This window comes from Geotrypetes seraphini, chromosome 4 (assembly GCF_902459505.1).
Source record: "Geotrypetes seraphini chromosome 4, aGeoSer1.1, whole genome shotgun sequence".
NCBI lineage: Eukaryota > Metazoa > Chordata > Amphibia > Gymnophiona > Dermophiidae > Geotrypetes > Geotrypetes seraphini.
In genome coordinates, this window is record NC_047087.1 from 67,516,920 (window position 1) to 67,543,154 (window position 26,235).

Consider the following 26,235-nt stretch of genomic DNA (forward strand, 5'->3'; position numbering starts at 1 on the left):
CAGATTAATAAAACTACTTTCCACTTGAGGTACTTAAGAAGAGTAATTACAAGAGGTTCAAATGGATGTTTCATCAGAATGTAGAGGACTACACTGAGATCCTTAACAACTGGAGGGGGATTGATGGGAGATTTTGAGTTCATGAGTCCTTTTATAAACTTGGAGATTAGTGGATGAGTAGCCAGAGGTTTATTATTGAAAGGAGTATGGTAGGCATTAATAGCACTGAGGTGAACTCTTACAGAAGCAGTTTTGAGTCCCAAGTTGGAGAAATGCAGAAGGTAGTCTTAACACTGAGGAAACTGAGGTCATTTTAGGGTCCAACTAATGGTGACTACACTAAGAGGTAAAACATGTTCACTTAAAACAATAGCTTCACTGAGTGGAGGGTTTCCTTGAACAGCTAGAATAGCCTGAACCAGGGCAGAGAGATTGAAATTATCTATATGCCCATCGAGAGGTACCAGATTGTTAGATGTAGAGACTAGCGATTGGGATGAAGACGGGAAACTTGGCTCTGAGTCAGAAGAGACAGAAAAATCTGTAATGGAACAGGATCCTTGACACTCAGTTGAAGTAGAAAAGAATACCAGGGTTGTCTGGGCAATGAGGATCATGGTGACTAGTTCTTGCTTGAGTTTGAACAATGTCTTCCACAAAAAGTACTGGCAGAAATGCATACAGGAACTTACGAGACCAATCAAGAAGAAAAGCATCCCCCTCCAGATGATGCCAACAGTACTGTCTGGAGCAGAATTGAGGTAACTTTTGATTGCTGGGGGACACAAATAAATCTATTAGGGGAGTTCCCCAAATGGAGATGTAACATAGTAAATGATGGCAGATAAAGATGTGAACGGTCCATCCAGTCTGCCCATTATTTATTCTCATTAAAAATATGATATTCTTGGATATTTCTGGGCCATAAACTAGAGTCCACCTGGTATTATCCTAGGTTCCAATTGCTGAAGTTACTATATAAGCTCACTCCAACCTATTTACTTTAGAGCCTGGCCAGTAACATCCTCATGTTTCAAGTTAGTGGAGCTCCCGTTAATGCCCTCCCCTGCCCATCCTATACCAAATCACCATATACGAGACACAAACCATGCAAGTCTATCTTAGTTCATTAATTTATACCATTAGTTTTCTAATTAGAGATCCTCTGTGTTTATTCCACGCTTTGAAAGCCTACTCGTTTGGCCGAAGAAATCTGCTGAGCTTATCAGCCAGAGCATTCTGCTTCCCTTGGACGTATACTGCTTTGAGAAATATATTGTGTCAAATCACCCATTTCCAGATTTGTATGGCTTCCTGACATGGGCAAGAGAGCTCATATCTCCCTATTTGTTGATGTAATACACAGCTACTTGATTATCTGTCCAGACAAGTAGCACCTGGTAAAGATGACGGTCCTAAAATGTTCACAGTACATTGTGGATTGCATGGAGCTCTAGTAGGTTGATATAAAGAGCTTTCTCCTGAGTGGACCAGACTTCTTGAGTCTGCAGGCCATTGAGATGAGCTCCTTACACATATATTGAGGCGTCTGTCATGAGAACTCTTTGGTGCATAGGTACATTGAACAGCAAACCCCTGGATAGACTGGCTGGCTGTAACCACCAATGAGGAAATTGACACCGAAGTGAGGAGACTGACCCCGCAGGGATAGTGGTTCTCTGGCTTGAGACTATTGATACACTAGATCCCACTGAGCTGCTCTGAGGTGGAGACATGTGAAGGGGGTCACATGAACAGTTGACGCCATGTTTCTAATAGGCGCATCATCTGCCTTGCTGAAATTGTTTGAAGAGCAGACATGTGATTGCAAAGATGAAGCAAGCTGTCCTTTCTCTACTGGGGCAAGTAAGCTCATAAGTGAGTTGTGTTAAGCACCGTTCCTATGAATTCCAGGATTTGAGCTTACTGAAGATGAGAATTTTGGTAATTTACTTCAAACCCTAGAAGTTCTAGAAGAGTTATGGTCATTTTAGTAGCCAACTGAGCTGACTGACGCATTGAAGCTTTGATTAGCCAAACAACCAGGTAAATAAAAACTTAGCAGCAACTTTTTGTTCGTATGGATTCCATCACAACTAGGCACTTGGTGAAGACTCTGGGAGAGGAAGATAGGCTGAATGGTAGCACTTTGTACTGAAGATGGCGAGTTCTGATGCAAAAGCGAAGGAACTTCCTTGAGCAGGATGAATGGGAATGTGTGTACACTTCTTTTAGATCTAGAGAGCAAAGCCACATGATCTGGCAGTTTGTCAGAGGGAATAAATTGCTCAAACTCTGCCAGATGCTTTACCAGCTGCTTTAAGTAAAAAGTTATATATAAATTATAACCGAGCACCCAGTTGGCAAGCATAGAATTTTGATAGAGGCGACACCCAAATTTGTCTAAGGTGCGACCTTCTCTTCTTGGCGGTGTACTGGCATGTGACCGTGAACTAGTTGTCTTTTTGAGGGTTGACTCAAACAACAAAGACTGGTGCTGGAGTTGGAGCTGTGGCCTGTCAAAGCCTGAGCAAGATTGAACCCTGTATGAGGACTCAATTTTTCTAGGCACCACTGGCAGTGAGAAAGGAATCTCCCAGTTCTTAAATATAGCTTCCTTGAAGAGATGGTGGAATGGAAACTTGAGAAGGTCTTTAGGCACTTCATCAAAGTCTAAGGCATCAAGGAGTTCTGCCCTGGGCTCCGAGTCCGTCTCCATTCTTACTGGTAAAGCTTTACTCATCTGTTTAATGAATTTAGTAAAGGATAAGCTTTCAAGATGAAATTTGTGCCTGCGTGGAGGAGATGGATCAGAAGAACTCCATAAGATTCAGGCGCAGATAATTCAGGCTCAGGCTTGGTATCATCATGCATAGTGAGGTCTATGTCACATTGTCCTACCCCAGGCAAATCCTTGTAGGACTCTGGTGAAGGAGCTTTGTGTTTATAAGTAGATGGCATGTGGCATCAATGGGAACATCAAGAAGCACTCCTATGAGCAGACCGGTACTGATCTGATGAAGAAGATGGAGATGCAATGACGAGAATGTGTAGACCTCGACTTATGTCATGGAAAATGAGATCTAGTACTGTGGGACCTCAATGATATCTGAGATTTAGATCTACGATGTGGAGAATGAGAGGTGGTACTGCTGGGCCTCAACGCACCATGTTCAGGCTTGGTCGGTACAGAGGGAGGCAGTGCAAGCAGTGCTGATTGCGTTTGCAGCAGTATGGCAAGCTCCCAATAAAGCAGCTCCTTGAGTTGATACTTTATAGACTGCACTGGTACCAATTGCTGTACAGCTGGTACCTCTGGTGCAGCAGGGCATCGAGGCGTTAGGGACCTCAGTGGTGATGTAGGCTACACTGATGGAGATCAATGGTGGCACTGACACATGGCACGCATTGAGGGACTCTATGCAGAAGATGTCTGCGATGGTAAAGACTTCTTAGCAGGTTTACCCAATGCCAGTACGAGTCTGACATTAAGGGAGGTGTTTATGCCGGTACCGTCGATATAGTGTTAGCTTCCGAAGTCATGGAAGTGGACGGTTCTCTAAAAGGTTTCTCTTTGCTGGAGACGTTGAGCCTTAAGAGAATGCTTTTGCAGCGTGAGACAGCTGGTACAAGAGTCCACTCGATGCTCCAGCCCAAGACAATAAATGCACCACTTGTATGGGTCAGTGATAGAGATGGCCCAGTTACAACAAGTGCACATCCACTAGAAGGCTTAGACATTGACAGAAAAATTACAGCAGCCAAATCAAAAGACTCTGGTTTGAGAACTGCGACAGAAAAACTCAGCGATGTTTCAAATTTCCTGAGGGCGGGCACAAAGCCCGAACTGAGAAGAAGAAAAAAAAAATTTGACAAAAAACTAAAGTAAAAGGGTAGAAAAGAATTATATGGTATGTAAACCAAAAAGAAAAAAGCTGAAGGCCGAGAAACTGAAATTTGAAAAAACCAGGAAGGCAAACTAAGTCCAGACACAACTTCTTCACCTCACAGAAAACGAAGAACTGAAGTACTGCAAGTCGACGCCAGGCAGGAAGGTACTCATGCTTGCACGGTGCAGGCAATCTTGAAGCTTCTTAAAAGCTTAAAGTGTCAGTACACTTTTAGCATTATCCATACCGGACTCCATGGATGACGTCACTCACACATGTGAGAATATGCTGCCTATTTGTCCTAGGATAATTTGTTTTACTCCAGATCAATAAGGCTTCTAGAGCTGAGCATTAATATCTCCTTTCTATAAATTCAAAAACCACTCTCTTTCATCCCAAATGTACATCGACAGGTAAAATTAATTGCAACTTCTGGTACCTGGACGGGATATAACTTGTATACTCAGCTGAACGGTTCCATCTGTCTTAACTCCTTGGTCAAACAGACTGCGATCAGGATCAAGCTTGTGGACAGCAGGAAAGAAACTTATTAGTTTTTGAACAATTTTGGAATTAGAGACTTTTCAGAAAAGGTCTTTTCTTTCAAGTGATATCAGATAAAAATAAATCAATTCCTGAGCCGCTGATGTCAAACACCATAGTTTTGTTGAGAGGAATGTGTACAATCCTAAATCCTAAACAATCCTAAACAAGGCTACTTCTATACAGTACTTCCCAGCGAATCGTGAAAAACCGTGAATATGGTTTTTCAATGGGGGAGACTGGGGAGGGCAGCGGGAGAGGCAGGAGAGAGCAGCAGGAGCGCCGGCGAGAGCAGGAAATCACTCACTGTATGCTCCGACGGCCTCTTCCTGCGTGTCAAAGCAGCTCCTGATTGGATAAGGCCCGACTTAGTGCAGGAAGAGGCGGTCGGAGCATACAGCGAGTGTTTTCCTGCACTCGCTGGTGCTCCAGCTGCTCTCTCCTGCCTCTCCCGCTGCCCTCTCCTTGTCGGCGGTTCGCGGTTGGAAAATACCGCGAATGACCGGGACCGCAAACCACCAACCGTGAACGACTGGGGGAACACTGTACTCTTACAGGAGGATCATTGTACCTTTACATTCTGACAAGACCAGAACAGAATGTCACCTACATCAAACTCTATAGGCTAAGTAGACTCAGATTCCCTATAAAAAAAACTTTTACAGTAGAGTAAGATAATTTCACTGTTATATTCATGTACAATGCATAAAAAACAAACCCCCTTCTTTTATCAAGCTGCGCTACAGAAATTCTATGAGCATCTCATTTACCGCACTTGCTCGTGCTAATAACATATAGCGCAACTTGATAAAAACCAGGAAGGCAAACTAAGTCCAGACACAACTTCTTCACCCCCCCCCAAGACCTTTGTTATTCAACTAAATGAATAGAAAATCACTAAAATAGTTATAGATCATAATCATAAATTTATCTCACTTTTACAAAATAAAGCAGTCAAAGTGCCTGCTCTTCTTTCTCCATTTACACAAGTTTTGATTATAGTTTACATTCTCTAAAGGGGGGGGGGGGGGGAAGACAGCTTGTTCTTAATTTTCAGCTGAATATAAATTAAAACTACACACTATTTGTTAAAAAGTCAGTCAACAATGAGCAAATGATCTTTCATGTTTACGAGATACTTGAAATTTCTAGGAACACCATGTACAATCATATAAATATTTTTAAATTTTTGGTCTAATAAGAATTTTGAGTTCCTCTCTCTTTCTAGCCAAAGTTTAAAAAGCATCTTAAAGTACAAGGAAAGAATATGATCATTTATTGCTCTTCATATACAATATAAACCTAAACAGTAGTCCTCTCATTCTCTTTACCTGAATATCCTGCAGACAGATCTCATGTGCATCCAATGAACACTGAAGTCTTGGCTCCAGTAATTTCTTGAGATTTCCAATTGGTTCATTGATGTCAACGGCCTGACTAACAAATTCTGCTGTAGTGTATGTCTGCTCCACAATGCTGAACATCAAAGAACAATGACATTGCAAATCAATATTGATCAAACATTGGCATTATCTTTTATATATATTTTTTTTTCCTCCTTGCATTGTTGTACATATAATACTCATGTACAACTCATGATACATGGTTTCTGTTAGTGCTGCCCGATTCAGGGAAAAAAATTTCGATTCGATTTGATTCAGCCTAGTGAATCGATTTTTCGATTCGATTTTCCTGTCCAACTGGGTGTTTTTTTCAAACATCCCGGTGGGTTTATTTTATAGCCTCTTCCCCCCTTTTTCCTTCTCCTAACCACACTGGCATTGTGGTGTAAACAAAATAAACAAAAAAGACTTTTCCTCTCTCTGTTAAATCCTAGCTCACGTTTGCGGTCTAACTTCAGTTCTGGCAGGACACATGTTTCAAATCTGACATATTGTAATCACAAAACAGAAAATAAAATTTTTTTTCTACCTTTTGTTGTCTGGTCATTATTCAAATCTTGTTGGTCTCAGGCTCTGGTTGTCTTCTGATAACTTGTTTGCTAGGGTCTTTCTTCTTTCTCCATGCTAACCATCCATCTTCTATCTCTGTCCTCTCCTTCCGTTTTCCTTCCCTCCCCAGGAGGCCTGGCATTTTTCCATTTTTTCATCTCCATTAACAGATCCACCTTTTCTCAGTTACCCTTTCATCCAGCATCTCTCCCTCCTTCCCCACCACCCCAGGATCCACCATCTCTCCCTTTCTTTTCCGAACTACCCTCCTATCCAGTATCTCTATCCCCCCCTCCACACCATCCCTTGTGTCCAACTTCTCTCCCTTTATGTTCCTTCCTTCCCTAAATCCCATTGTTCACCATCTCTCTCCCTCTCCTCTGTGTTTAGACCTATTATTTCTTCCCCCCAAAGTCTGGCATATGCACGCCTTTTTGAACCCCTCCTTTCCTCCCTCCATGTACTTCTACAACAGGGCCCCCCTCCCCTGAAGGTCTGTCATCCCCCCGAAGGCCTGCACCCCCTCCTGAAGGCCTGCCTGTCCCCACTGAAGGCCTGTACCACCAACCCTGAAGGCCTGTTAACCCCCCCCCCCCGGAATGCCTGCATGTTCCCGACCTCCTGAGCATCCGTTTACCTCATTTCAGCAGCCTGCAGAGAGGATCACTTGTGCTAGTGATCTCTGCAAGCTGCTAAAGGCCTTCGGAGCTGTTTCCTCTGCCGCAATCCTGCCTCTGATGTCAGAGGAGGGGCAGGACCGCGGCAAAGTGAAGACAGCTCCGAAGATCACTAGCACTGACGATCCTCTCTGCAGGCTGCTGAAATTAGGTAAACGGATGCATTGGAGGCCAGGGGAGAAGCCAGGCACCAGCGGGAAGCCGGATACCAGCACTTCCCGACTGACCCTCCCCTCTTCGCCCTCTAAAGCAGGAGCTGTAGCGGCCGGCCAGCAAGAGGCAGCGCTGCAATTCCTGCTTTAGGGGGCGAGGGGGGAGGGTCAGTCACTGAATTGGGAGGCCGATTTTTTGTTGTTTTAAATCGATTCACCTGAAGTGAATCAGTGAATCGATACGAATCGTGAATCAGGCAACACTAGTTTCTGGTTTCCTCTGTAACTCTATTTGTATTCAAAAATACAATAAATAAACTTTGACTAAAAAAAAATATTGCTCAAACATTTGCTTTTTCTAAAAAAAAATAAAAATAAAAATATGCAGTCAGCCTGCTTGAGCATCATTAATGGGGGGGAAAAAAAAGGCCACATATAAAAATATCTAAAATTTATTAAAGAAAATACTGTTAATTTTTACATCAATAGAACATTTTAGTTGTGAATCATTTAATACGACGTCATTCCATAGGGGTATTTTATTAAGGGATGCCAACAGATTTAGCACAAGCTAGTAAATTCATGTGGGTTAAGTGCCATCTAGACCACACGGATACAGTGGGCTTTACAGCATTTAGTGTGTGCTAAATTCATTAACTTCTTAGTAAAAGGACCAGTACTGTTAACCTGAAATGACAGGGAAAAACCTGAAAATAATTTTGTTCACCCCCTTTCCATCTCATCAGTAGACTGCATGCTACTGAGCAAAACTGTGCACTATTAATGATATTATCCCTCAGATAAACCATAAACGATACTGAAAGCATAACGAAAATTCTTGGCCTGTGAATCCCTTTATTTCAGAGCCGACTGCCATACTTACATTACATTAGTGATTTCTATTCCGCCAATACTTCTATTTCACCTCTAGTGACCATTGATTACTTTGGTGTTAACACTCTAATGCACTAGTAATTCTAGTTTTTACAAGATACTGAATGAATTACAGTCAAACCTCAGTTTGTGAGTAACCCAGTTTGCGAGTGTTTTGCAAGACGAGCAAAACATTCTCGCAAAACTTGTCTTGCAAACCGAGTGTTGACTCGATTTGCGAGCACCCCCCCCCCCCCCGAGAACCGGCATCGCTCCCCCCCCCACTCGCAAAGGCCTCCCCGATCGAACCGGCACCCCACACCTGAACAACATGAAACTTACCCCCCATCTAACACAGGCACGCAGCCCACAGGACGTGCCGTTGCCGCTAGAAGAACTTCCTGCTTCTGCCGGGCCTTGAGCATGCATCTGCGCTTGCTCAAGGCCTTCTAATTCTCCCTCTCGCGCAGATGCATGCTCAAGGCCCGGCAGAGGCAGGAAGTTCTTCAAGCGGCACCGGCACGTCCTGTGGGCTGCATGCCGGTACCAGACAGGGGGGGTAAGTTTAAAGTTGTTCGGGAGGGGGGTGCTGGTTTGCGCAGGGGGGGTGGGAACGTATCAAACGAGTTTCCATGATTTCCTATGGGGAAACTCGCTTTGATATATGAGTATTTTGGTTTATGAGCATGCTTCTGGAACGAATTATGCTCATAAACCAAGGTTCCACTGTACTTATGTACTTTAAATTTCACTGAGCTTTAGAAGAACCCCTAACCAACTGCCAAAATTCATCTCCTTATTCTATTTATTCCTTTTACTGACAGCAGTGAAAACCAAAAAAGATGTACAAGAGGGTGCTGAAAAGTTCTCAGCCCAACCAACTTCATAAATTCTGAGCATTAACTTTGTAAAATAACACACTTTTCAGCTATAGTGGCAAAGTGCCAATTTGCAGAATCGTAATGCTATGTTTTGACATCATTTTAGATCATTGATTGAACCATGTCAACGAAAAGTGTGGAATTTTCAAGTGGGGAACTCTGAGCCATCATGAAGTTCCTAATCCTGCAGAAGAAAACTCCAAAGGAAATCAATGAATGTATGGTGTAACCAATGCCCATCCTACTGTGCAAACTTTCAGCATGGAAATTTTGAGACCAAAGATGCAGCAAGGTATGGAAAGTCTCAAATGGTGTCAACTCCTGAAATTGTTGACCATGTCTATGACCTGATTTTGGCAGATTGGTGAATATCAGCTAAAATAATTGTTGAGACACTAGAGAATCCAGGAACATGTTGGGTGTATTATTCACTGAGCAGCTGGGTATGCAGAAGCTGTCAGCCAAGTGGGTGCCCAAATAAGAAGATAAGAACATAAGAATTGCTGCTGCTGGGTCAGACCAGTGGTCCATCATGCCCAACAGTCCACTACCGGGCGGCCCTTAGGTCAAAGACCAGTGCCCTAACTGAGTCTAGCCTTACCTGCTTACGTTCTGGTTCAGCAGAAACTTGTCTAACTTTGTGTTGAATCCCTGGAGGGTGTTTTCCCCTATAACAGCCTCCGGAAGAGCATTCCAGTTTTCTACCACTCTCTGGGTGAAGAAGAACTTCCTTATGTTTGTACGGAATCTATCCTCTTAACTTTAGAGAGTGCCCTCTCATTCTCTCTACTTTGAAGAGGGTGAAGAACCTGTCTTTATCTACTAAGTCTATTCCCTTCAGTATCTTGAACGTTTCAATCATGTCCCCTCTCAGTCTCCTCTTTTCATGGGAGAAGAGGCCCAGTTTCTCTAATTTCTCACTGTATGGCAACTCCTCCAGCCCCTTAACCATTTTAGTCACTCTTCTCTGCACCCTTTTGAGTAGTACAGTGCAGTATTCCAGGTGGGGGTGCACCATGGCCTGGTACAGCGACATGATAACCTTTTCCAATCTGTTTCTGATCCCCTTCTTAATCATTCCTAGCATTCTGTTCACCCTTTTCGCTTCATTCACTTTTCGACCAGTACTCCCAAGTCTCTTTCCTGGGGGAGTCTCTCCGAGTACTGCACCGGACATCCTGTATTCGTGTATAAAATTTTTGTTATCGATATGCATCACCTTACACTTATCCACGTTAAACCTCATTTGCCATGTTGCGGCCCATTTCTCGAGGGTGTTTATGTCACGTTGCAGGTTTTCACAATCCTTCTGTGTCTTCACTACTCTGAATAACTTTGTAACATCTGCAAATTTAATCACCTCGCTTGTCATACCAATTTCCAGGTCGTTTATAGGTAGGAAGAGCACCGAACTCTGCGGCACTCCACTCATGACTCTTTTCCAGTCAGAGTATTGTCCATTTACTCCCACACTCTGTTTCCTATCTGCGACCAGTTTTTAATCCATGTGAATATTTCACTCTCGATTCCATGGCTCCCAATTTTTCGAAGTAGTCATTCATGCGGAACCTTGTCAAACGTCTTCTTAAAATCCAGATATACAATGTTGACCAGGTCACCCTTGTCTATCTGCCTGTTTACTCCCTCGAAGAAGTGCAGCAAGTTCGTCAAGCAAGATCTTCCTTTGCTGAAACAAGGTGAATGATGCGGTCCTTTATCAGCGCCTCTACCATCTTTCTTGGTTTGAATGTTGATGAATGTTTGAATGCTGACGAGGAACAATGTCAAGTGGACACTTCCAAGTTAATTTTGCAGCATTTTCAGCAAGCTGGTGCCAACATTTTGGAATGGCTAGTTATTGTTGATGAAACATGGTTACACCACTATGATCCTGAGACAAAACAACAGAACATGCAATGATGACACTCAGGTTCTCCAAGGCCAAGAAAATTCAAGACCCAAAAGTCAGCAGAAAAGGTCATGGCCACAGTGTTTTGGGATCAAGAAGGTGTTGTAATGACTACCTTCCAAAAGGCCAAAAGTTAATTCAGAATACTACTGTAACTTGCTGTGCCATTTAAAGGAGGCATTGAGAGAAAAAAAGGAGAGGGAAGCTGCCGAAAGGAGTTCTCTTTTTGCACAAGGTTGGTAAAAAGATGGCTATTTTGACGCAGTTGTGGTTTCAGTGCATAGACCATCCAACCTACTCACCAGATTTTGTTCCATCTGACTATTCTATTTCCAAACCTTACAAAGAGTTTGAAAGGATGGTGATTTGCAAGTGATTCGGAGGCAATTGCAGTACAAAGCAATATTTCAGTGACCAGATATCAGAGAATTTTTGGGAAGAGTTACAGAAATTTCAGACATGATGTGCCAAGTGTGATGAATTTAGGGGTGAATATGTTAAATAACTTGTAAATTTTATGGCTCTACATCATTCCCTTCTTGGTTGAGCTGAGAACTTTTCAGCACCCCCTCTTAACCATCAGTTAAGTAAATCTGTAGCACTGAAAACACTCTAAACAACAATACGATTCTTACCTTTCTTCTGTACATTCTTGCTTCTCTGTTCCATCAATTTCTATCTCTATCAACTCCTCTGCCTCTCTTTTTGTCATGGCTAATGCCTGCTACAAGAGCCCTGCAAAGGAATCATGTAACAGTTATAACCAAGGTATACTTTGTTGCCATTTATCAAACTCTCTATTGTCCCAATATTTCAAATGCTATTAATTTTTTCTTATTGAAAGCATAATAATGCTCGAGTGGTTTGAAGCCATCATTATTGAATCTACTTTTCAATAATTTTTTGTAATTAGAATTAAAAAGCAAATGAAATATATTACCATTATATTACTTTTAATCATTCACCAGGATGTGACTCTTAGAACAAACTGGTGTCAGACTAATGGTCCATAAAGCCTAGCATCCTGTCCCATAAAGTGGGGAATCAAGATCACTTTGAAGTACCAGACATCTTAAGGGAAAGACCCTATTCTTCATTTCTAAACAAAGGAGATGGTAATACTCAGGTCTACCTGGCCATAAACTGCTCATGGACTTTCTACTAGAAGTTTATACAAATTTGCTCTTATATCAACTATTCTATTAACTTTGAGAAGACAACTACTACTAGGCATTTGATAAAAGACCCTGGCAGCTGATGCAATGCCAAAAGGTGGGATGTAGTAATGTCTACCTACTCAAAATCTCAATCATAGAAGTACTGAAATGTGGTAAAGACATCTTTCAGATCCAGAGAGCATAGAAATCTTTTTCATGAACTTTTCTTTGACTAGGAAGTATCTGTTTGTGCTGAGAGCTGATGAATGAGACTCTTGGTAGGCAAGTTGGTGCTTTCTGACGCCAATGAAGTGCATAACCGAGACAGACTATTTGAAGAACCCACTGATTGGAGGTTATAAGGGATCACCTCTGATAGAAAATATTCAAACTCCACCCTACTGATAAGCCTTGAGAGTCTATGCATCCTCACATGCATAGCGGAAAATCTGGATGCAATATCAAAAGCATCATAAGTGCCTCTGGCCAGATATATCCTGCACTCCAGCTACTTCTTGGTCAACTGGTGAAGCTCTGTGGTCTGATCTTGAGGAAGAGAAAACTGGTGAAGCTCTGTGGTCTGCTCTTGAGGAAGAGAATTCATAAGACTGAATGCATTGCATATCAAATACTTCAACATAAAGCCTTGAATGCAGTTGGTAGGTTTGGATGCAGCCAACAAGGTCTGATAAAGCTTTCTCCCAAACGAATCCCAAATCTTGGTCTCTCTATCTGAGAGGAATCAAGCCATGAGTCATGGAACTCCTGGTCCATTTGAGGGTGGATTTGATTACTAAAAAGAGTAGTGATGTACTGTAATAGTGCCCTTTTGAATCTGAGAGCTTTTCAGATACAATATTGTGTACCCACCTTCTTTGGTATGACCTGCACTGAGAGGGGAGAATCCCAGCTATTCATTGGTGCATCCTTCAGGATATGTTTTAGTGAAACCACAACTCCTCAAGTCTCCAACTTAACTGGGATAGCAGATGCCATCTCCTTCACAAAACTGATGAAAAAGAGCCTCGGGTTGAGGATTTGCATCTCTCTTGTGGTGGGGTGGGATCAGAAGGGCAGACCACAGAGCACAAGACTCCTCCTCCAAGAAGTAATGTGGATCCTCTTCTTGACTCCAATTAGCAGTCCAAATCAGACTCCTCAAAACACTTAGGCTGGACTGAGTGATTCTGTGCCTACCCACACCCCAAAGGGCACCAAGATACAGCTCTACCCTCAGATTCTGGAGAAGCTTCCTATGCTTGATGCTCCATGGGTTGATATTGGCATTGATGCCCTCTCCACAAGCAGAACCTTGGCCTGAGGAAGGAGCCAAGCCTGAGGTGCAACTGGCATAAGCATGGAACACCTGTGCCAGCTCCTGACAAGGCCCAGTACTGCTCAATGAGGAAAGGTATCAGCAAAGGTTGAGGAGTTGTTTCAGAAGACAGCCTGTTGAAGTGTTTGTGCCAAACCAGAAGCGGGGACCTGGTTGCATGAAGACTAATACAGCGGCAACTCTACTAAAATGGGGAAGTGGTTCTCGCATACCAGCACATCTCCATACTCGGCAACTTGCTTCGTAGAGGATCAATGCTGATGCTTCTTAGGCTTCCTTCGATGTTCAGCATCACAATCCCTCGGTGCCAACAAGGATGTTAAATCTGTATGCATCCTCGGTGTCAGGTCTGATGCTAACTAGTCTCACTCAGAGCCTGCTATCAGCACCTGATGTCGAGTGAGAAGAAGAACTCTTAGATGTTGATGCACACCCATATTGATTCAGCCTGGGCAGTCATCAAGGTCAATACTTCTAGTGCCAATGTCAATGGACCGGCCTTCAAGGAGTCAAAAAGTTTCTCCTGCTGGACCCGACACACCTTCTGTGTCCTCAACTGCATTTGGAAACAAAGAACAAGAATCAACCTGGTAATAAGGCCCTAGTACCCAACTCACCAATTGTGCAGATCCGTAACAAATCATCCGACTACAGTGGGTTCTTCAAATAGTCTGTCTCGGTTACGTACTTCATTGGCATCAGAAATCACCAATTTGCCTACTAAGAGTATCATTCATCAGCTCTCAGCACAGATACTTGTAGAAGAAATTTCTGCCCTTCTGTAGACCAATGCAGTCAAACCCATATCACCAAGGGAAGATGGGGGGATTTTGTCTCATCCTTGACCTAAGGGCTATAAATTCCTAGTCAAAGAAAAGTTCATGAAAAAAAATTCCACTTAGACATTAAGAAAAGAATCTTTATCAAATTTTACTCCTCAATCTTGAAAGTCAAAAAGGGACAACTTAAATCGAGGCTGGTGGTCAGGCTTAAGCAGGCTTAACAGCCACGAAAAAAAGAAAAGAAAACCTAAAAAGACAAAAATAATTAACAGGGAAATGAATAAAAACTAAAATACTGAAAAAAATAAGTTAAAAAAAGAAAAGGGGTGGAGGGGCTCAACCACCCACAAATGGAAGGCACTAGAAAAGCTGAAAATTGATTTCTCATATAAAATTCTGGGTTTTATTCTAGATTTTCACTCTCATTATCTACTCAAATTAATAATGTAACAAAAAATATGTTTTTTTAGTCTAAAGATGTTTAGAAGAGTACGTCATCTTTTTTTTCAGCAACATTTTGCAGCCATGGTTCAGGCTATCATTCTATCTCAGTTGGACTATGGTAACTCACTTTATGTCTGCTTAACTAAATGTAATTTGAAGAGACTAAAACTTATCCAGAATACAGAGGGCAAACTGATATACGGTAAACATAAATATGATCATGTTACACCTTTATTGAGATCCCTTCACTAGCTTTCTGTTTATTGGAGGATCCAATTTAAATGTGCAACTGTAATTTTCAAAATCCTATATGGTATTTCTCTCCTTTGATCACTGTCTCGTTTAATTCACAAGAAATCTCTAATGCTAGGAGTTCTCAAAAATTTAAGCTTGGTTTCCTACTTTTAAGAGAATAAAATCTATGGCCAATTTCTGTCGATCATTTCCCTTTTTGTTCGCAAAAATTTGGAATGACCTACCTTCTATAGTTAGAGTTCTCCCTCATTTATCCATTTTTCGTTAAGCACTGAAGACATACTTATTTCAGAAATGTATTAATGATTCTTTCTTTTCTAATAAACGACTATTAAAGATAAAAATTTCTCTGTATAAATGATACAGTTTTTGCTCTAATCTTTTGTATATCTAATATAATAAAGCCCTAAGCGCGCATGTGCACTCCCACCTGCGTGCTCCCGTTTTCCGTGAGCTGTAGGGACCCACAGGTAGGAGTGTGCATGCGCGGGGCGGCGCGGAGCCCATCAGACGCGGCGGCTGTTGTAGTCTGAAGGATGTGAACTAGCCAGGGTGACGTCAGCGGGGACCGGAACGGACTTTAATTCCTGCCTCCCAGGCTTCTCCTCCTGCTCCGGCTGGGCTCGCGTAAAAAAAAACCCAAAAACCCAGAGCACGCTTCGGGTCCGGCAAGGGCTGCGGGTCCTGAAACCTTCCGATTCTAGTAGCGTCTGCAGCACTCTACACACGCTGCTTCGGGGCCTTCTACTGAAGCAGCAGTGTGTAAAGTGCTGCAGATGCTGCTGAAAATGGAAGGTTAGTCGGGACCGCGGGAAGGGAAGGGGGGGCGGTAAGGGACTAAGGGAGCCGGCCAGACCGCGGGAAGGGAAAGGGGGGTAGGGGAAATGCTGCTGCTGCACAGGGAAGTGGTGTGGGGGGAGGGAAATGGAGGGGGAGGGAATCCTGCTGTGGCTGCTGCACAGGGAAGTGGTGGGAGAGAAATGCTGCTGCATAGGAGGAAGGGAGAGAGACAGATAGAAAGAAAAGAAGAAAGACACAGGGGCAGGGAGAGACACAGAAAGACAAACAGACAAAGGGGGCCAGGAAGAGAGAGACAGACAGCGGTAGAGAGAGAGAGACAGAAATAAAGACACACAGACATATATTTTAGCACCCGTTAATTTAACGGGCTAAAATACTAGTTTCATTAATATTTTGTTAACAGAGTTGAGCCCTCTTGTAGGGATGAATCGGTATATAAAATCAAAGATTAAGAACACAGACACATCCTCCTGGCTTTTCAAAATACAGACTGATGAACTCATGCTCACGCATCAGGCGGTAAGACATCTGTGCATGCTTGGCAAGATGCTGCTAGAATTTTCTTAAGCCAATTCCCACTAGGCAGCATTCACATTGTGTTCTGTTGGATGACTTCACACACACGTGATAATACAACTGGCCTGCTCATCATTGGAAAACTTCTGCATTCTCTGTGCTATCTGCATTCTATTGGATAATGCTTTCAGTTTCCTGGGGGGTCATACTCCATTATTCTATTCTATTCCATTAGAACTTCAACTTCAGTGCTTTATTCAATTTGATACAGAAAGATTCAAGGCTCATCTTTTCAAGTATCTGGTGAGCTTTTATTGCAGAGAGACTCCATGGCTTTTGTTATCTTGCCTTTCCTTTCTCTCCTGTTTTTTTTTTTCTTTACTGCCCTACTAGTTTCTGTTTTAGATTGTACACTGTCTTGTTTGTGCCACAAGAAAGGGGTACATTAAATGGAAATAAGTAAAATATATAGAATAATAGCACACTATACACAGATCAGACATTCACCTTGATTTTCTGTCCCATTTCACATGAGCAGTTTCTTGTACGAGACAAGTATATAGAGTGCTTGTTTTAAAATGTGTACTTAGAGCAGGGGTGTCAAAGTCAATCCTCGAGGGCCGCAATCCAGTTGGGTCTTCAGGATTTCCCCAATGAATATGTATTAACCTAAAGCCTAAGCTTGGGTTTTTTTTTCCAATTAGTTAAATAGCTGTCTTTTGGATAACTCAAATTCTTAAAACCAGCTATTAAATATTTAATACAAACAAGTATTATCTGAATCAATTCAATTTTAATCTTATCTCCCACAGTTCTTTTCATTACAGTACTTTTACAACTTACCAATACTTAATTTATTAATAAATATCAGAATAATTTAGTCCCCATCACTCACACTCACTTCCCAACTTTCACACACATACTACAGTCATTGTGATTTACTTTTATCCAAAACTGGATCTTGATTAGTTCATGAGTTCATTAGCCCATGATCATCTAGTCAGAGAGGCTTCAAACTGAGAGTTGCACAACAGTCTAGCACAGTGTTTTTTAACCTTTGTACACCTATGGACTGGCAGAAATAAAAGAATTATTCTGTGGACCGGCATTGGTCCGTGGACAGGCGGTTGAAGAACACGGGGCTAAGTCGTGGGCCAGACCCCGCCAATCTCTACCCAATCTCCACCCCAGACCCCACCCCCATAATAGTACTAATTGCACCTTGCACGTTCGGCACCTCATCTGGAAGCCTTCCCTCTGATATTGCAAAGTCAGAGAGAAGGCTTCCGGTTCAGGCGCAGGATGCCCGTAGGAGCCGCTGCCCGTGGCTTTGTGCACTGAATCAGTTAGGAAGAGAGAGCTGGCTCGAAGATAACGCCGCATCGATCACACCGTGGACCAGCGGTTGAAGAACACTGTTTTGGGCCTGATGCACATGTTGGCCCTGTGGACCAGCACTGGTCCATGGACCAGTAGTTGAAGAACACTGGTCAAGCACAGTGGTTCCCAACCCTGTCCTGGAGGACCACTAAACTAAACTAAACCTTAAGTTTATATACCGCATCCTCTCCACGGAAGTGGAGCTCGGCACGGTTTACAAGAACTTAAAATATAAGAAGAGAAAGGAAAAGGTTTACATGAGCTTATAAATAGAATGGAAGAGTAAGGGGGAAAATAGAATTACAGGTTAGAGAAGAGCCAAGTTTTCAGTTGCCTGCGGAATATTTGGAGAGAGCCCAGGTTCTGCAACGGGATAGTAAGGTCGTTCCAGAGACCTGTGATTTTGAAGTGATTTGGAAGTGAGAGGCATGCAAATCTGCTCCATGCATATTCATTAGGGCTAGCCTGGAGACCCGATTGGCCTGGGGGTCCTCCAGGACAGGGTTGGGAACCACTGGTCTAGCACATGAAAATCACAGTTTCTTAAACACAATCGGCAGTGTGAGCGATAGGGATTAGGTTCACTGCCTAAATTATTCTGATATTTATTAATCAATTAAGTATTGGTAAGTTGTAAAAGTACTGTAATGAAATTTTTTTTTTTAATTTATTCAATTTTCTATACTGTTTTCCCAGGAGAGCTCAGAACGGTTTACATGAATTTATTCAGGTACTCAAGCATTTTTCCCTGTCTGTCCTGGCAGGCTCACAATCTATCTAATGTACCTGGGGCAACGGGGGATTAAGTGACTTGCCCAGGGTCACAAGGAGCAGCGTGGGTTTGAACCCACAACCCCAGGGTGCTGAGGCTGTAGCTCTAACCACTGCGCCACACACTCCCATAAATGAAATGAACTATGGGAGATAAGATTAAAATTGAATTGATTCAGATACTACTTGTTTATATTAAATATTTAATAGCTGGTTTTAAGAATTTGAGTTATCTAATGAATATGTATGAGATCTATTAGCATACAATGAAAGCAGTGCATGCAAATAGATCTCATGCATTTTCATTGGTGAAATCCTGAAAACCTGAATGGATTGCGTCCCTCGAGGGCCGACTTTGACACCTGTGATTTAGATTGTGATCTATGGATTCAAGCTCCCAGTAGGCTTTGCTGCAGCCTGTGGCTGAAGTCCGCCTTCTCTTCAGCCTCTGTGAGAGAACAGAATCCATTGAGTGGGACAGGACAGAGCTGGAAGAAACCTTAGGACAAACATTGTCTCCTCACCAGGTTTTCATCCTTTAATTCTGATAGTCTAATACTACTTAGGTTCAGTAACTAAGGCGCACTAATTATTATAGAATATAATGGACGCGTTAGCCTTTAGCGTGCACTAAATCAGCTAGCGTGCCTTCGTAAAAGACCCCCTAAGTCTGGAGCAAAGTGCTATTCCCCACAAGGTATGTGGCTATACTCCCAGCTTCCCTGTGTATAGGATGTGCTGGTCAAGTTTGAACATACTGTAAAGAATTGAACTGCCTTGAAAACATCAAAACTATAAGTGTTTATTCTTTAAGTTATTAAAGAAGTTTATTCAAAGAACTACAGAGTCTGATTTGATAACATTAAGACTATAGTTTTAAAGAGTTTAACTGAGTGGGATTGTCAGGGAGATTGTAAAAGGAATATCAATGTGAAAGCTGGCAAATTATTTTTTTCTTTCATTAGTAGTGTATTTTATTTCATATGTATGCACTTTGGAAAAAAAATCATAAGATAAAAAAACGCCCATATGAAAAAGTCATCACAGCAAAAATCAACATACAATCCTTGACCTACAGTGTGCTGCACGCTGACTTTGTAGTCCACTAATTAAAAAAAAAATCTCTTTGAACTACTGGTGGTAATAATCTAAGCACTACACTGAAACAGACATGGAAGTAAGACTGGAGTTAAAAGGCTTTATTTCATAGCTGTGAACAGCTAATGATTTCCTAATGACAAACAAGTTAGTATAAAAAAAGATTATGTACTTACCCTGGTAATTTCTTTTCCAGTAGATATAAGAACATAAGACTAGCCTTACTGGGTCAGACCTATGGCCCATCAAGCCCAGTAGCCCGTTCTCATGTGGCCAATCCAGGTCACTAGTACCTGGCCAAAACCCAAGGAATATCAATATTCCATGCTACTAATACAGGGCAAACAGTGGACTTTTTCTCCAGGAACATGTCCAAACCTTTCTTAAAACCAGCTACGCTATCCGCTCTTACGGTTCATAGTCTGTCGCGCGCAAGACACCAGCACGCCGACAATCCAGTGCTGACAATTGGACACAAGAAAAAAGCGCGCCACGGAAAAACTTAATTTTAAAGAGCTCCGAAGCGGGGTGTGAGTGGAGAAACCCCCCCCCCCAACACTTTACTGCATAGTGTTTGCACTGCTTTTGGGGGGGGGTTGGGGGCTTGGAACCCTCCATTATAGAGAAAACGGAACTTTTTCCGATTTTTTTCGGGAAAGTTCCGTTTTCTCTATAATGTGTGGGGGGGGGTTGCACCCCACACACACCCCCAACAGCAGCGCAAACACGATGCAGTAAAGTGGGTGGTTCCCCCAACACCACCCGTCGGAGCTCTTTAAATCGAAGTTTTCCCAAAGCGCGCTTCTTTTTTGCACCGAATTGTCAGTGCTGGCTTGTTGGTGTCTGGCGCGCAATTATCCCGTCACCGCTCTTACCACATCCTCTGGCAACGTGTTCCAGAGCTTAACTATTCTCCGAGTGAAAAATAATTTCCTCCCATTGGTGTTAACAGTATTTCCCTAACTTCATCTAGTGTCCCCTAGTCTTTGTAATTTTTGACGGAGTGGAAAATCGATCCACTCAGGATTTTGTAGACTTCAATCATATCTCCCCTCAACCTTCTCTTTTCCAAGCTGAAGAGACCTAACCGTTTGAGTCTTTCCTCATACAAGAGGAGTTCCATCCCCTTTACCATCTTGATCGCTCTTCTTTGAACCTTTTCTAGCGCCACTTTATCTTTTTTGAGATAAGGAGGACAGAATTGAACACAATACTCCAGATGAGGTCGCGCCATGGAGCGATACAGGAGCATTTTGACATTCTTAGTCTTGTTAACCATCCATTTTAAAATAATTCCCAGCATCCTGCTTGCTTTCTATAATGATACCCAGATCCTTTTCTTGGGCGCTAACTCCCAAGGTGGACCCTAGCATCCTGTAACTGTGATTCAGGTTATTCTTCTCAATGTGCATCACTTTGCATTTGTCCACATTAAATTTCATCTGCCATTTGGACACCCAGTCTTCCAATTTCCTAAGGTCTGCCTGCAATTTTTACAAAATCTGCATGCATTTCAACAACTTTGAACAGTTTAGTGTTATCTCGTCGTTCCAAATTCCAGATCATTTATAAATAAGTTAAAAAGCACTGGTCCCAGTACAGACCCCTGCGGCACTCCACTGTTTACTCTCCTCCATTGAGAAAAATTACCATTTAACCCTACCCTTTGTTTTCTATCCAATAACCAATTCCTAATCCACATTGCCACCTATTCCATGACACTTCAATTTTCTCAGGAGCCCCACATGAAGAATTTTATCAAAAGCTTTCTGAAAATCTAGATACACTATATCAACCGGCTCACCTTTATCCACATGTTTATTCACACCTTTATTTATGTTGATATTTTCAAGAATGTTTTTGTATTGTCTTGGTTTTCTTGCTTTGTGTATATTTAATTGGAAACTCCTGTGACTCCAGGTGGTATATTAAGTTTTTAAATAAATAAATAAAAAAAACAAGTGAGTTGTGTCCCCATAGCCACGTGCCATCTGCAGAAGGAATGCAATTTGGATTTCTCTGTGCCTCTTCTGTACTTCACCGAGCTCCTTAGCACCACCTACAGTTAGTACCCAAGCACCAAGAGCCACCAAACCAAAGTGAAATAGAGACACCCACAACAAACAAGTTCATAAATAAATGTTCTGCTCTAAGAAGTAACATGAAAATATAAGCTGCAAACAGCCAGCAAAAACCTCAAGGGAGCTTAGAAACCTCCCATAGAAATGAGGAACAGATATACAGCATTCTCCCCAGCCCCCAAGGGCTGATTGGCATAAACAAACTGGAGAAGCATAAACAAAGTGAGAAAGTAGGCAGGCACAGGAAAGATAGGGCAAGAGTCTAGAATGTCTCACCTATCTACTGGAAAAGAGTAAGTACATAATCTATTTTTCCAGTGCAAGTGCATAATCTCTTTTTCCTAGTGCAATAGGCAAGACATTCTAGATAAATGGGATGTACAAAAGCAGTCCTCAAAAAACTAGGGTGGGTTTACTGTGCTGACCCTCAAGACTGAGGACCCGAAGGCAGAGTCCTGTCTCATTACCATATCCACTCTGTAAAACATGGCAAACGTGTGCAGAGGACCATGTTACTGCCCAGCAAATCTCCTCAGGGTGTAGATCTCCCTAGCTTTGGCCCACAAAGAAGCCATACATCTAGTAGAATGTGCCTTGACAGAAATAGGAAACTGTTTCCCAGAAAGAACGTAGGCTGACGAAAGGGCCTCATGGATCCATCTGGAAATCGTGGCCTTAGAAGTGGGAGCAACCCGCTTGACAGAATGAGTCAGCACAAACAAATAGTCAGAAAGACGAAACTAATTTGTGACCTCCAGATAGTGAAGAAGCACTCTGTGCACATTTAGTTTCCTCAAAGCATGATCCTATCTTTGAACCAGTAAGCTGAAAAACAGGCAAACGGACTTCCTGATTAACATGGAAAGCTGAAACCACCTTTGGCAGGAAGGAAGGAACAGTGCACAAGGAAATCCCCATTGCCATTACATTGTTAGAGAAGACTGACTGTTTGGCCCTCCAGAGTCTTCTGCAAACACACTAGAACCAGCCAAATGGCTCTGAGCTCCAACCAGCTGAACACCCTTGAATAGGATGCCGATTGTGGTGGGCTTCCCAGCCCCAAAGGCTGGCATCTGTCATTACCACAACCCAGGAGGTAATCTACAGTGGTACACCCTTGTAAAGTGATTGCAGGAGAAGCCACCAATCATGTTGGCCCAAATCTCCAGAGTCCAGGGTAAACTGTTCTGTAATGCATCCGTGGGTGAAGCCCAGCAAGAGGGTAGGACATGCTGGAGAGGATGCATGTGTACTCTGGCCCAAGGAACCACATCCAACAGGGCAGTCATGGACCCCAGGACCTGGTTGACTCAGAAGGGAAGAAATCTGGGAACGCAGTTTCAGTCTGCATGCCCCTGGAAGATAGACGCGGCCCGCAGCTGTGTCGAAGAGAATACCTAAGTATTCCAGAGACTGTGTGGGTGAGAGACTGCTCTTTCTTAAATTCACAATCCAACCAAGGTCCTCTAGCACCTGGGTCACTGGATCCACCATGCTTCGACCCTCGGGTATGTCTGTAGCCGGAGTACCAAGGTCTGAAACTGGCACTGGAATACAAGAGGTAACGCTTGGAGCCACGAAAATTAGAGTGACCAGAACCTCTAGAGCACAGGTGTCAAACTCAAAGCCCGTGAGCTGAATCCGGCCCACCTGGCAGTTTTATGCGGCCCGTGGTACGATGCCCCCAGTGTTATCTTCTGGCTGGCTCCCTCTTCCTCACTGCCTTAGTGTGCACAAAGCTGCAGGTGGTGGCAGCTCCTTGTGCGTCCCACGCCTCATCCGGAAGCATTCCTCTGACGTTGTGAGGCTTCTGGTTCAGGTGCAGGAAGCGCAAGGAACCGCCGCCTGCAGCTTTGTACATACTGCGGCAGTGAGGAGGAGGAGGAGGGAGCCAGCCAGAAGATAACACCAGGGGCATCGCACCACGCACCACCGTGGGCATGTTTGTATATATTAGTACTTTTAGTTTTTGGCCCCGTATTTGCATAGCGGTTATCTGTGTTCTGGTAGGAATGAATGTTGAGAAGCATACAGTGTGCTTTGTGTAATTTAATTTTGTGGTTAACCATTATGTGTTGTTAATAAGATTATATTGTGTGTGTATATATGAAAAATGAATGGAAAAAATTATGTTACAATTAGTACTATTATGGGGGTGGGGTCTGGGGCAGAGATTGGGCGAGGTCTGGCCCACAACTTAGCCTGTTTTGGATTTCAGCCCCTGCTCTAGAGCAGTGGTCCTCAACCCTGTCCTGGAGAACCACCAGGCCAATCAGGTTTTCAGGATAGCCCTAATGAATATGCATGGAGCAGATTTGCATGCCTGTCACTTTCATTATATGCAAATCTCTCTCATGCATATTCATTAAGGCTAGCCTGAAAACCCGATTGGCCTGGTGGTCCTTCAGGACAGGGTTGGGGACCACTGTTCCAGTGGGTCTGGGTCAGCTATCAGGCAGGGTCTTAGAATGACTGACTACCACTACAGAATTCATGAGGTAGACCAGGCCCTTGCCAAACAACAACTGCCCTTAAAGGGAAGTCTTGCCAAAGTAACTTTAGAAGTGGAATCACCAGCTCATTGTCTAATCCGGAGCATTTTGGGGGGGAGAAATGGAGAACATCAAAACTTGCATACGGTCATATAAAGCATCAGTCACATAATCCAACCCAGCCAAAAGAAATTGAGGAGAATCTACAGCCTCACTCTCCAGAGTGCGCAGCCGAGACAGACAATTGCATGTGACAAAAGACGCCACCAAAGCAGCTACATCAAAAAGCTTCCAGAGGACTATGTCAGCACGGCAGTCTTAACATATCTGTAAGCACCATATCATCTTCCCTGAGAAGAGAGGTGCGGTTTGGCACCTGTACAACCATAGAATCCACTCTAGGCTGATCCAGAAGCTGGTTGCACTCCAGTGCCAGAGGGTACAAGTGAGACATAGCCCTTGCTATCATAAAAGCACATTCTGGAGAGTCACACCTCTCTTCCCAGGGAAGATGATATGGTGCTTACAGAGAGTCAAATTGTTCTTAAAATGCTCATATCTAGGATGCCAAGGAAAGGTGGAAGACTGTGAGCGCACACCACAAAGCCAGGAGGAAGAAGAGGATGGAGCTGGCTGAGTGACCAAATGCAATACCTGCAAAGACTCAAATAAGATCCAGCAAAGCCACTGACTTAAAGAAGCGCAGAACTGTGGGATCATTCCCAGGTTCTAGAGCCACTGAAGGATCCAAAGATCCAGCATATAATCCCTGGTCCACCGTCTTTGGTAGCGTTGTATCTATAAATAAGGGGTCAGCAAGCTGGTCATCAGCATAAAGATCTGGATCAGGCAGACCAGGAACAGTAGCTGACTGAGACAAGAACATGCCCATAGAAGCAATGCCACTAAGAGATGCAGCTGAGGCGGAGCGGACTGCATAGAGGAAGAATGCCTGCCTCGATATGCATTCCACAAATGTTTCAGAAACCCCGATAAAGTCTCAGGCTCTTGGGATGCATAGTCACCCTCCGATTACTAAACCATGCATTTTGCAGGCTGCGGAGGGACCACAGCCTTGCGTACTGAACTATCATAAGAACATAAGAATTGCCACTGCTGGGTCAGACCAGTGGTTCATCGTGCCCAGCAGTCTGCTCACATGGCGGCCCTTAGGTCAAAGACCAGTGCCCTGAGACTAGTCTTACCTGCGTACGTTCTAGTTCAGCAGAAACTTGTCTAACTTTGTGTTGAATCCCTGGAGGGTGTTTTCCCCTATAACAGCCTCCGGAAGAGCGTTCCAGTTTTCTACCACTCTCTGGGTGAATAAGAACTTCCAAACGTTTGTATGGAATCTATCCCCTTTTAACTTTAGAGTGCCCTCTCGTTCTCTCTACCTTGGAGAGGGTGAACAACCTGTCTTTATCTACTAAGTCTATTCCCTTCATTAACTTGAACGTTTCAATCATGTTCCCTCTCAGTCTCCTCTTTTCAAGGGAGAAGAGGCCCAATTTCTCTAATCTCTCACTGTACGGCAACTCCTCCAGCCTCCTTCTCTGGACCCTTTCGAGTAGTACTGTGTCCTTCTTCATTTACGGTGACTAGTGCTGGACGCAGTATTCCAGGTGAGGGCGTACCATGGCCTGGTACAGCGGCATGATAATCTTCTCCGATCTGTTCGTGATCTCCTTCTTAATCATTCCTAGCATTCTGTTCGCCTTTTTCGCCACCGCCGCACATTGCGTGGACAGCTTCATTGACTTGTCGACCAGTACTCCCAAGTCTCTTTTCCTGGGGTCTCTCACCAAGTACTGCACCGGACATCTTATATTTGTGTATAAGATTTTTGTTATCGACATGCATCACCTTACACTTATCCACGTTGAACCTCATTTGCCATGTTGCAGCCCATTTCTCAAGCGTGTTTATGTCACGTTGCAGGTCTTCGCAATCCTCCTGCATCTTCACTACTCTGGATAACTTCATATCGTCTGAAAATTTAATCACCTCACTCGTCGTACCAATTTCCAGGTCGTTTATATATTGAAGAGTACGGGTCCAAGCATCAAACCCTGCGGCATTCCACTCGAGATGCTTTTCCAGTCCGAGTATTGTCTATTTACCCCCACTCTCTGTTTCCTATCTGTCAGCCAGTTTTTAATCCATGTGAGTATTTCACCCTCAATTCCATGGCTCGCCTCAAAAATAAAGAAAGCCACTCTATCGGGCTAGCCAAGCATTTTGCCAC

At 43.3% G+C, this 26,235-nt stretch overlaps 1 protein-coding gene across 2 annotated transcripts in view; it reads right to left on the reverse strand.

The window, feature by feature from the left end:
* The window catches only part of GABPA (GA binding protein transcription factor subunit alpha), a 97,482-nt gene that overhangs the window by 68,392 nt on the left and 2,855 nt on the right, over window positions 1-26,235 (reverse strand). For both annotated transcript variants that reach the window (XM_033942803.1, XM_033942804.1), the window contains exons 2-4: window positions 11,513-11,612; window positions 5,765-5,909; window positions 4,330-4,414 (exon numbers count right to left, since the gene is read on the reverse strand). In XM_033942803.1, the coding sequence (XP_033798694.1) occupies window positions 4,330-4,414; window positions 5,765-5,909; window positions 11,513-11,589 (307 nt within the window). In that variant the 5' untranslated portion in view covers window positions 11,590-11,612. The remainder of the gene's footprint in view (window positions 1-4,329; window positions 4,415-5,764; window positions 5,910-11,512; window positions 11,613-26,235) is intronic.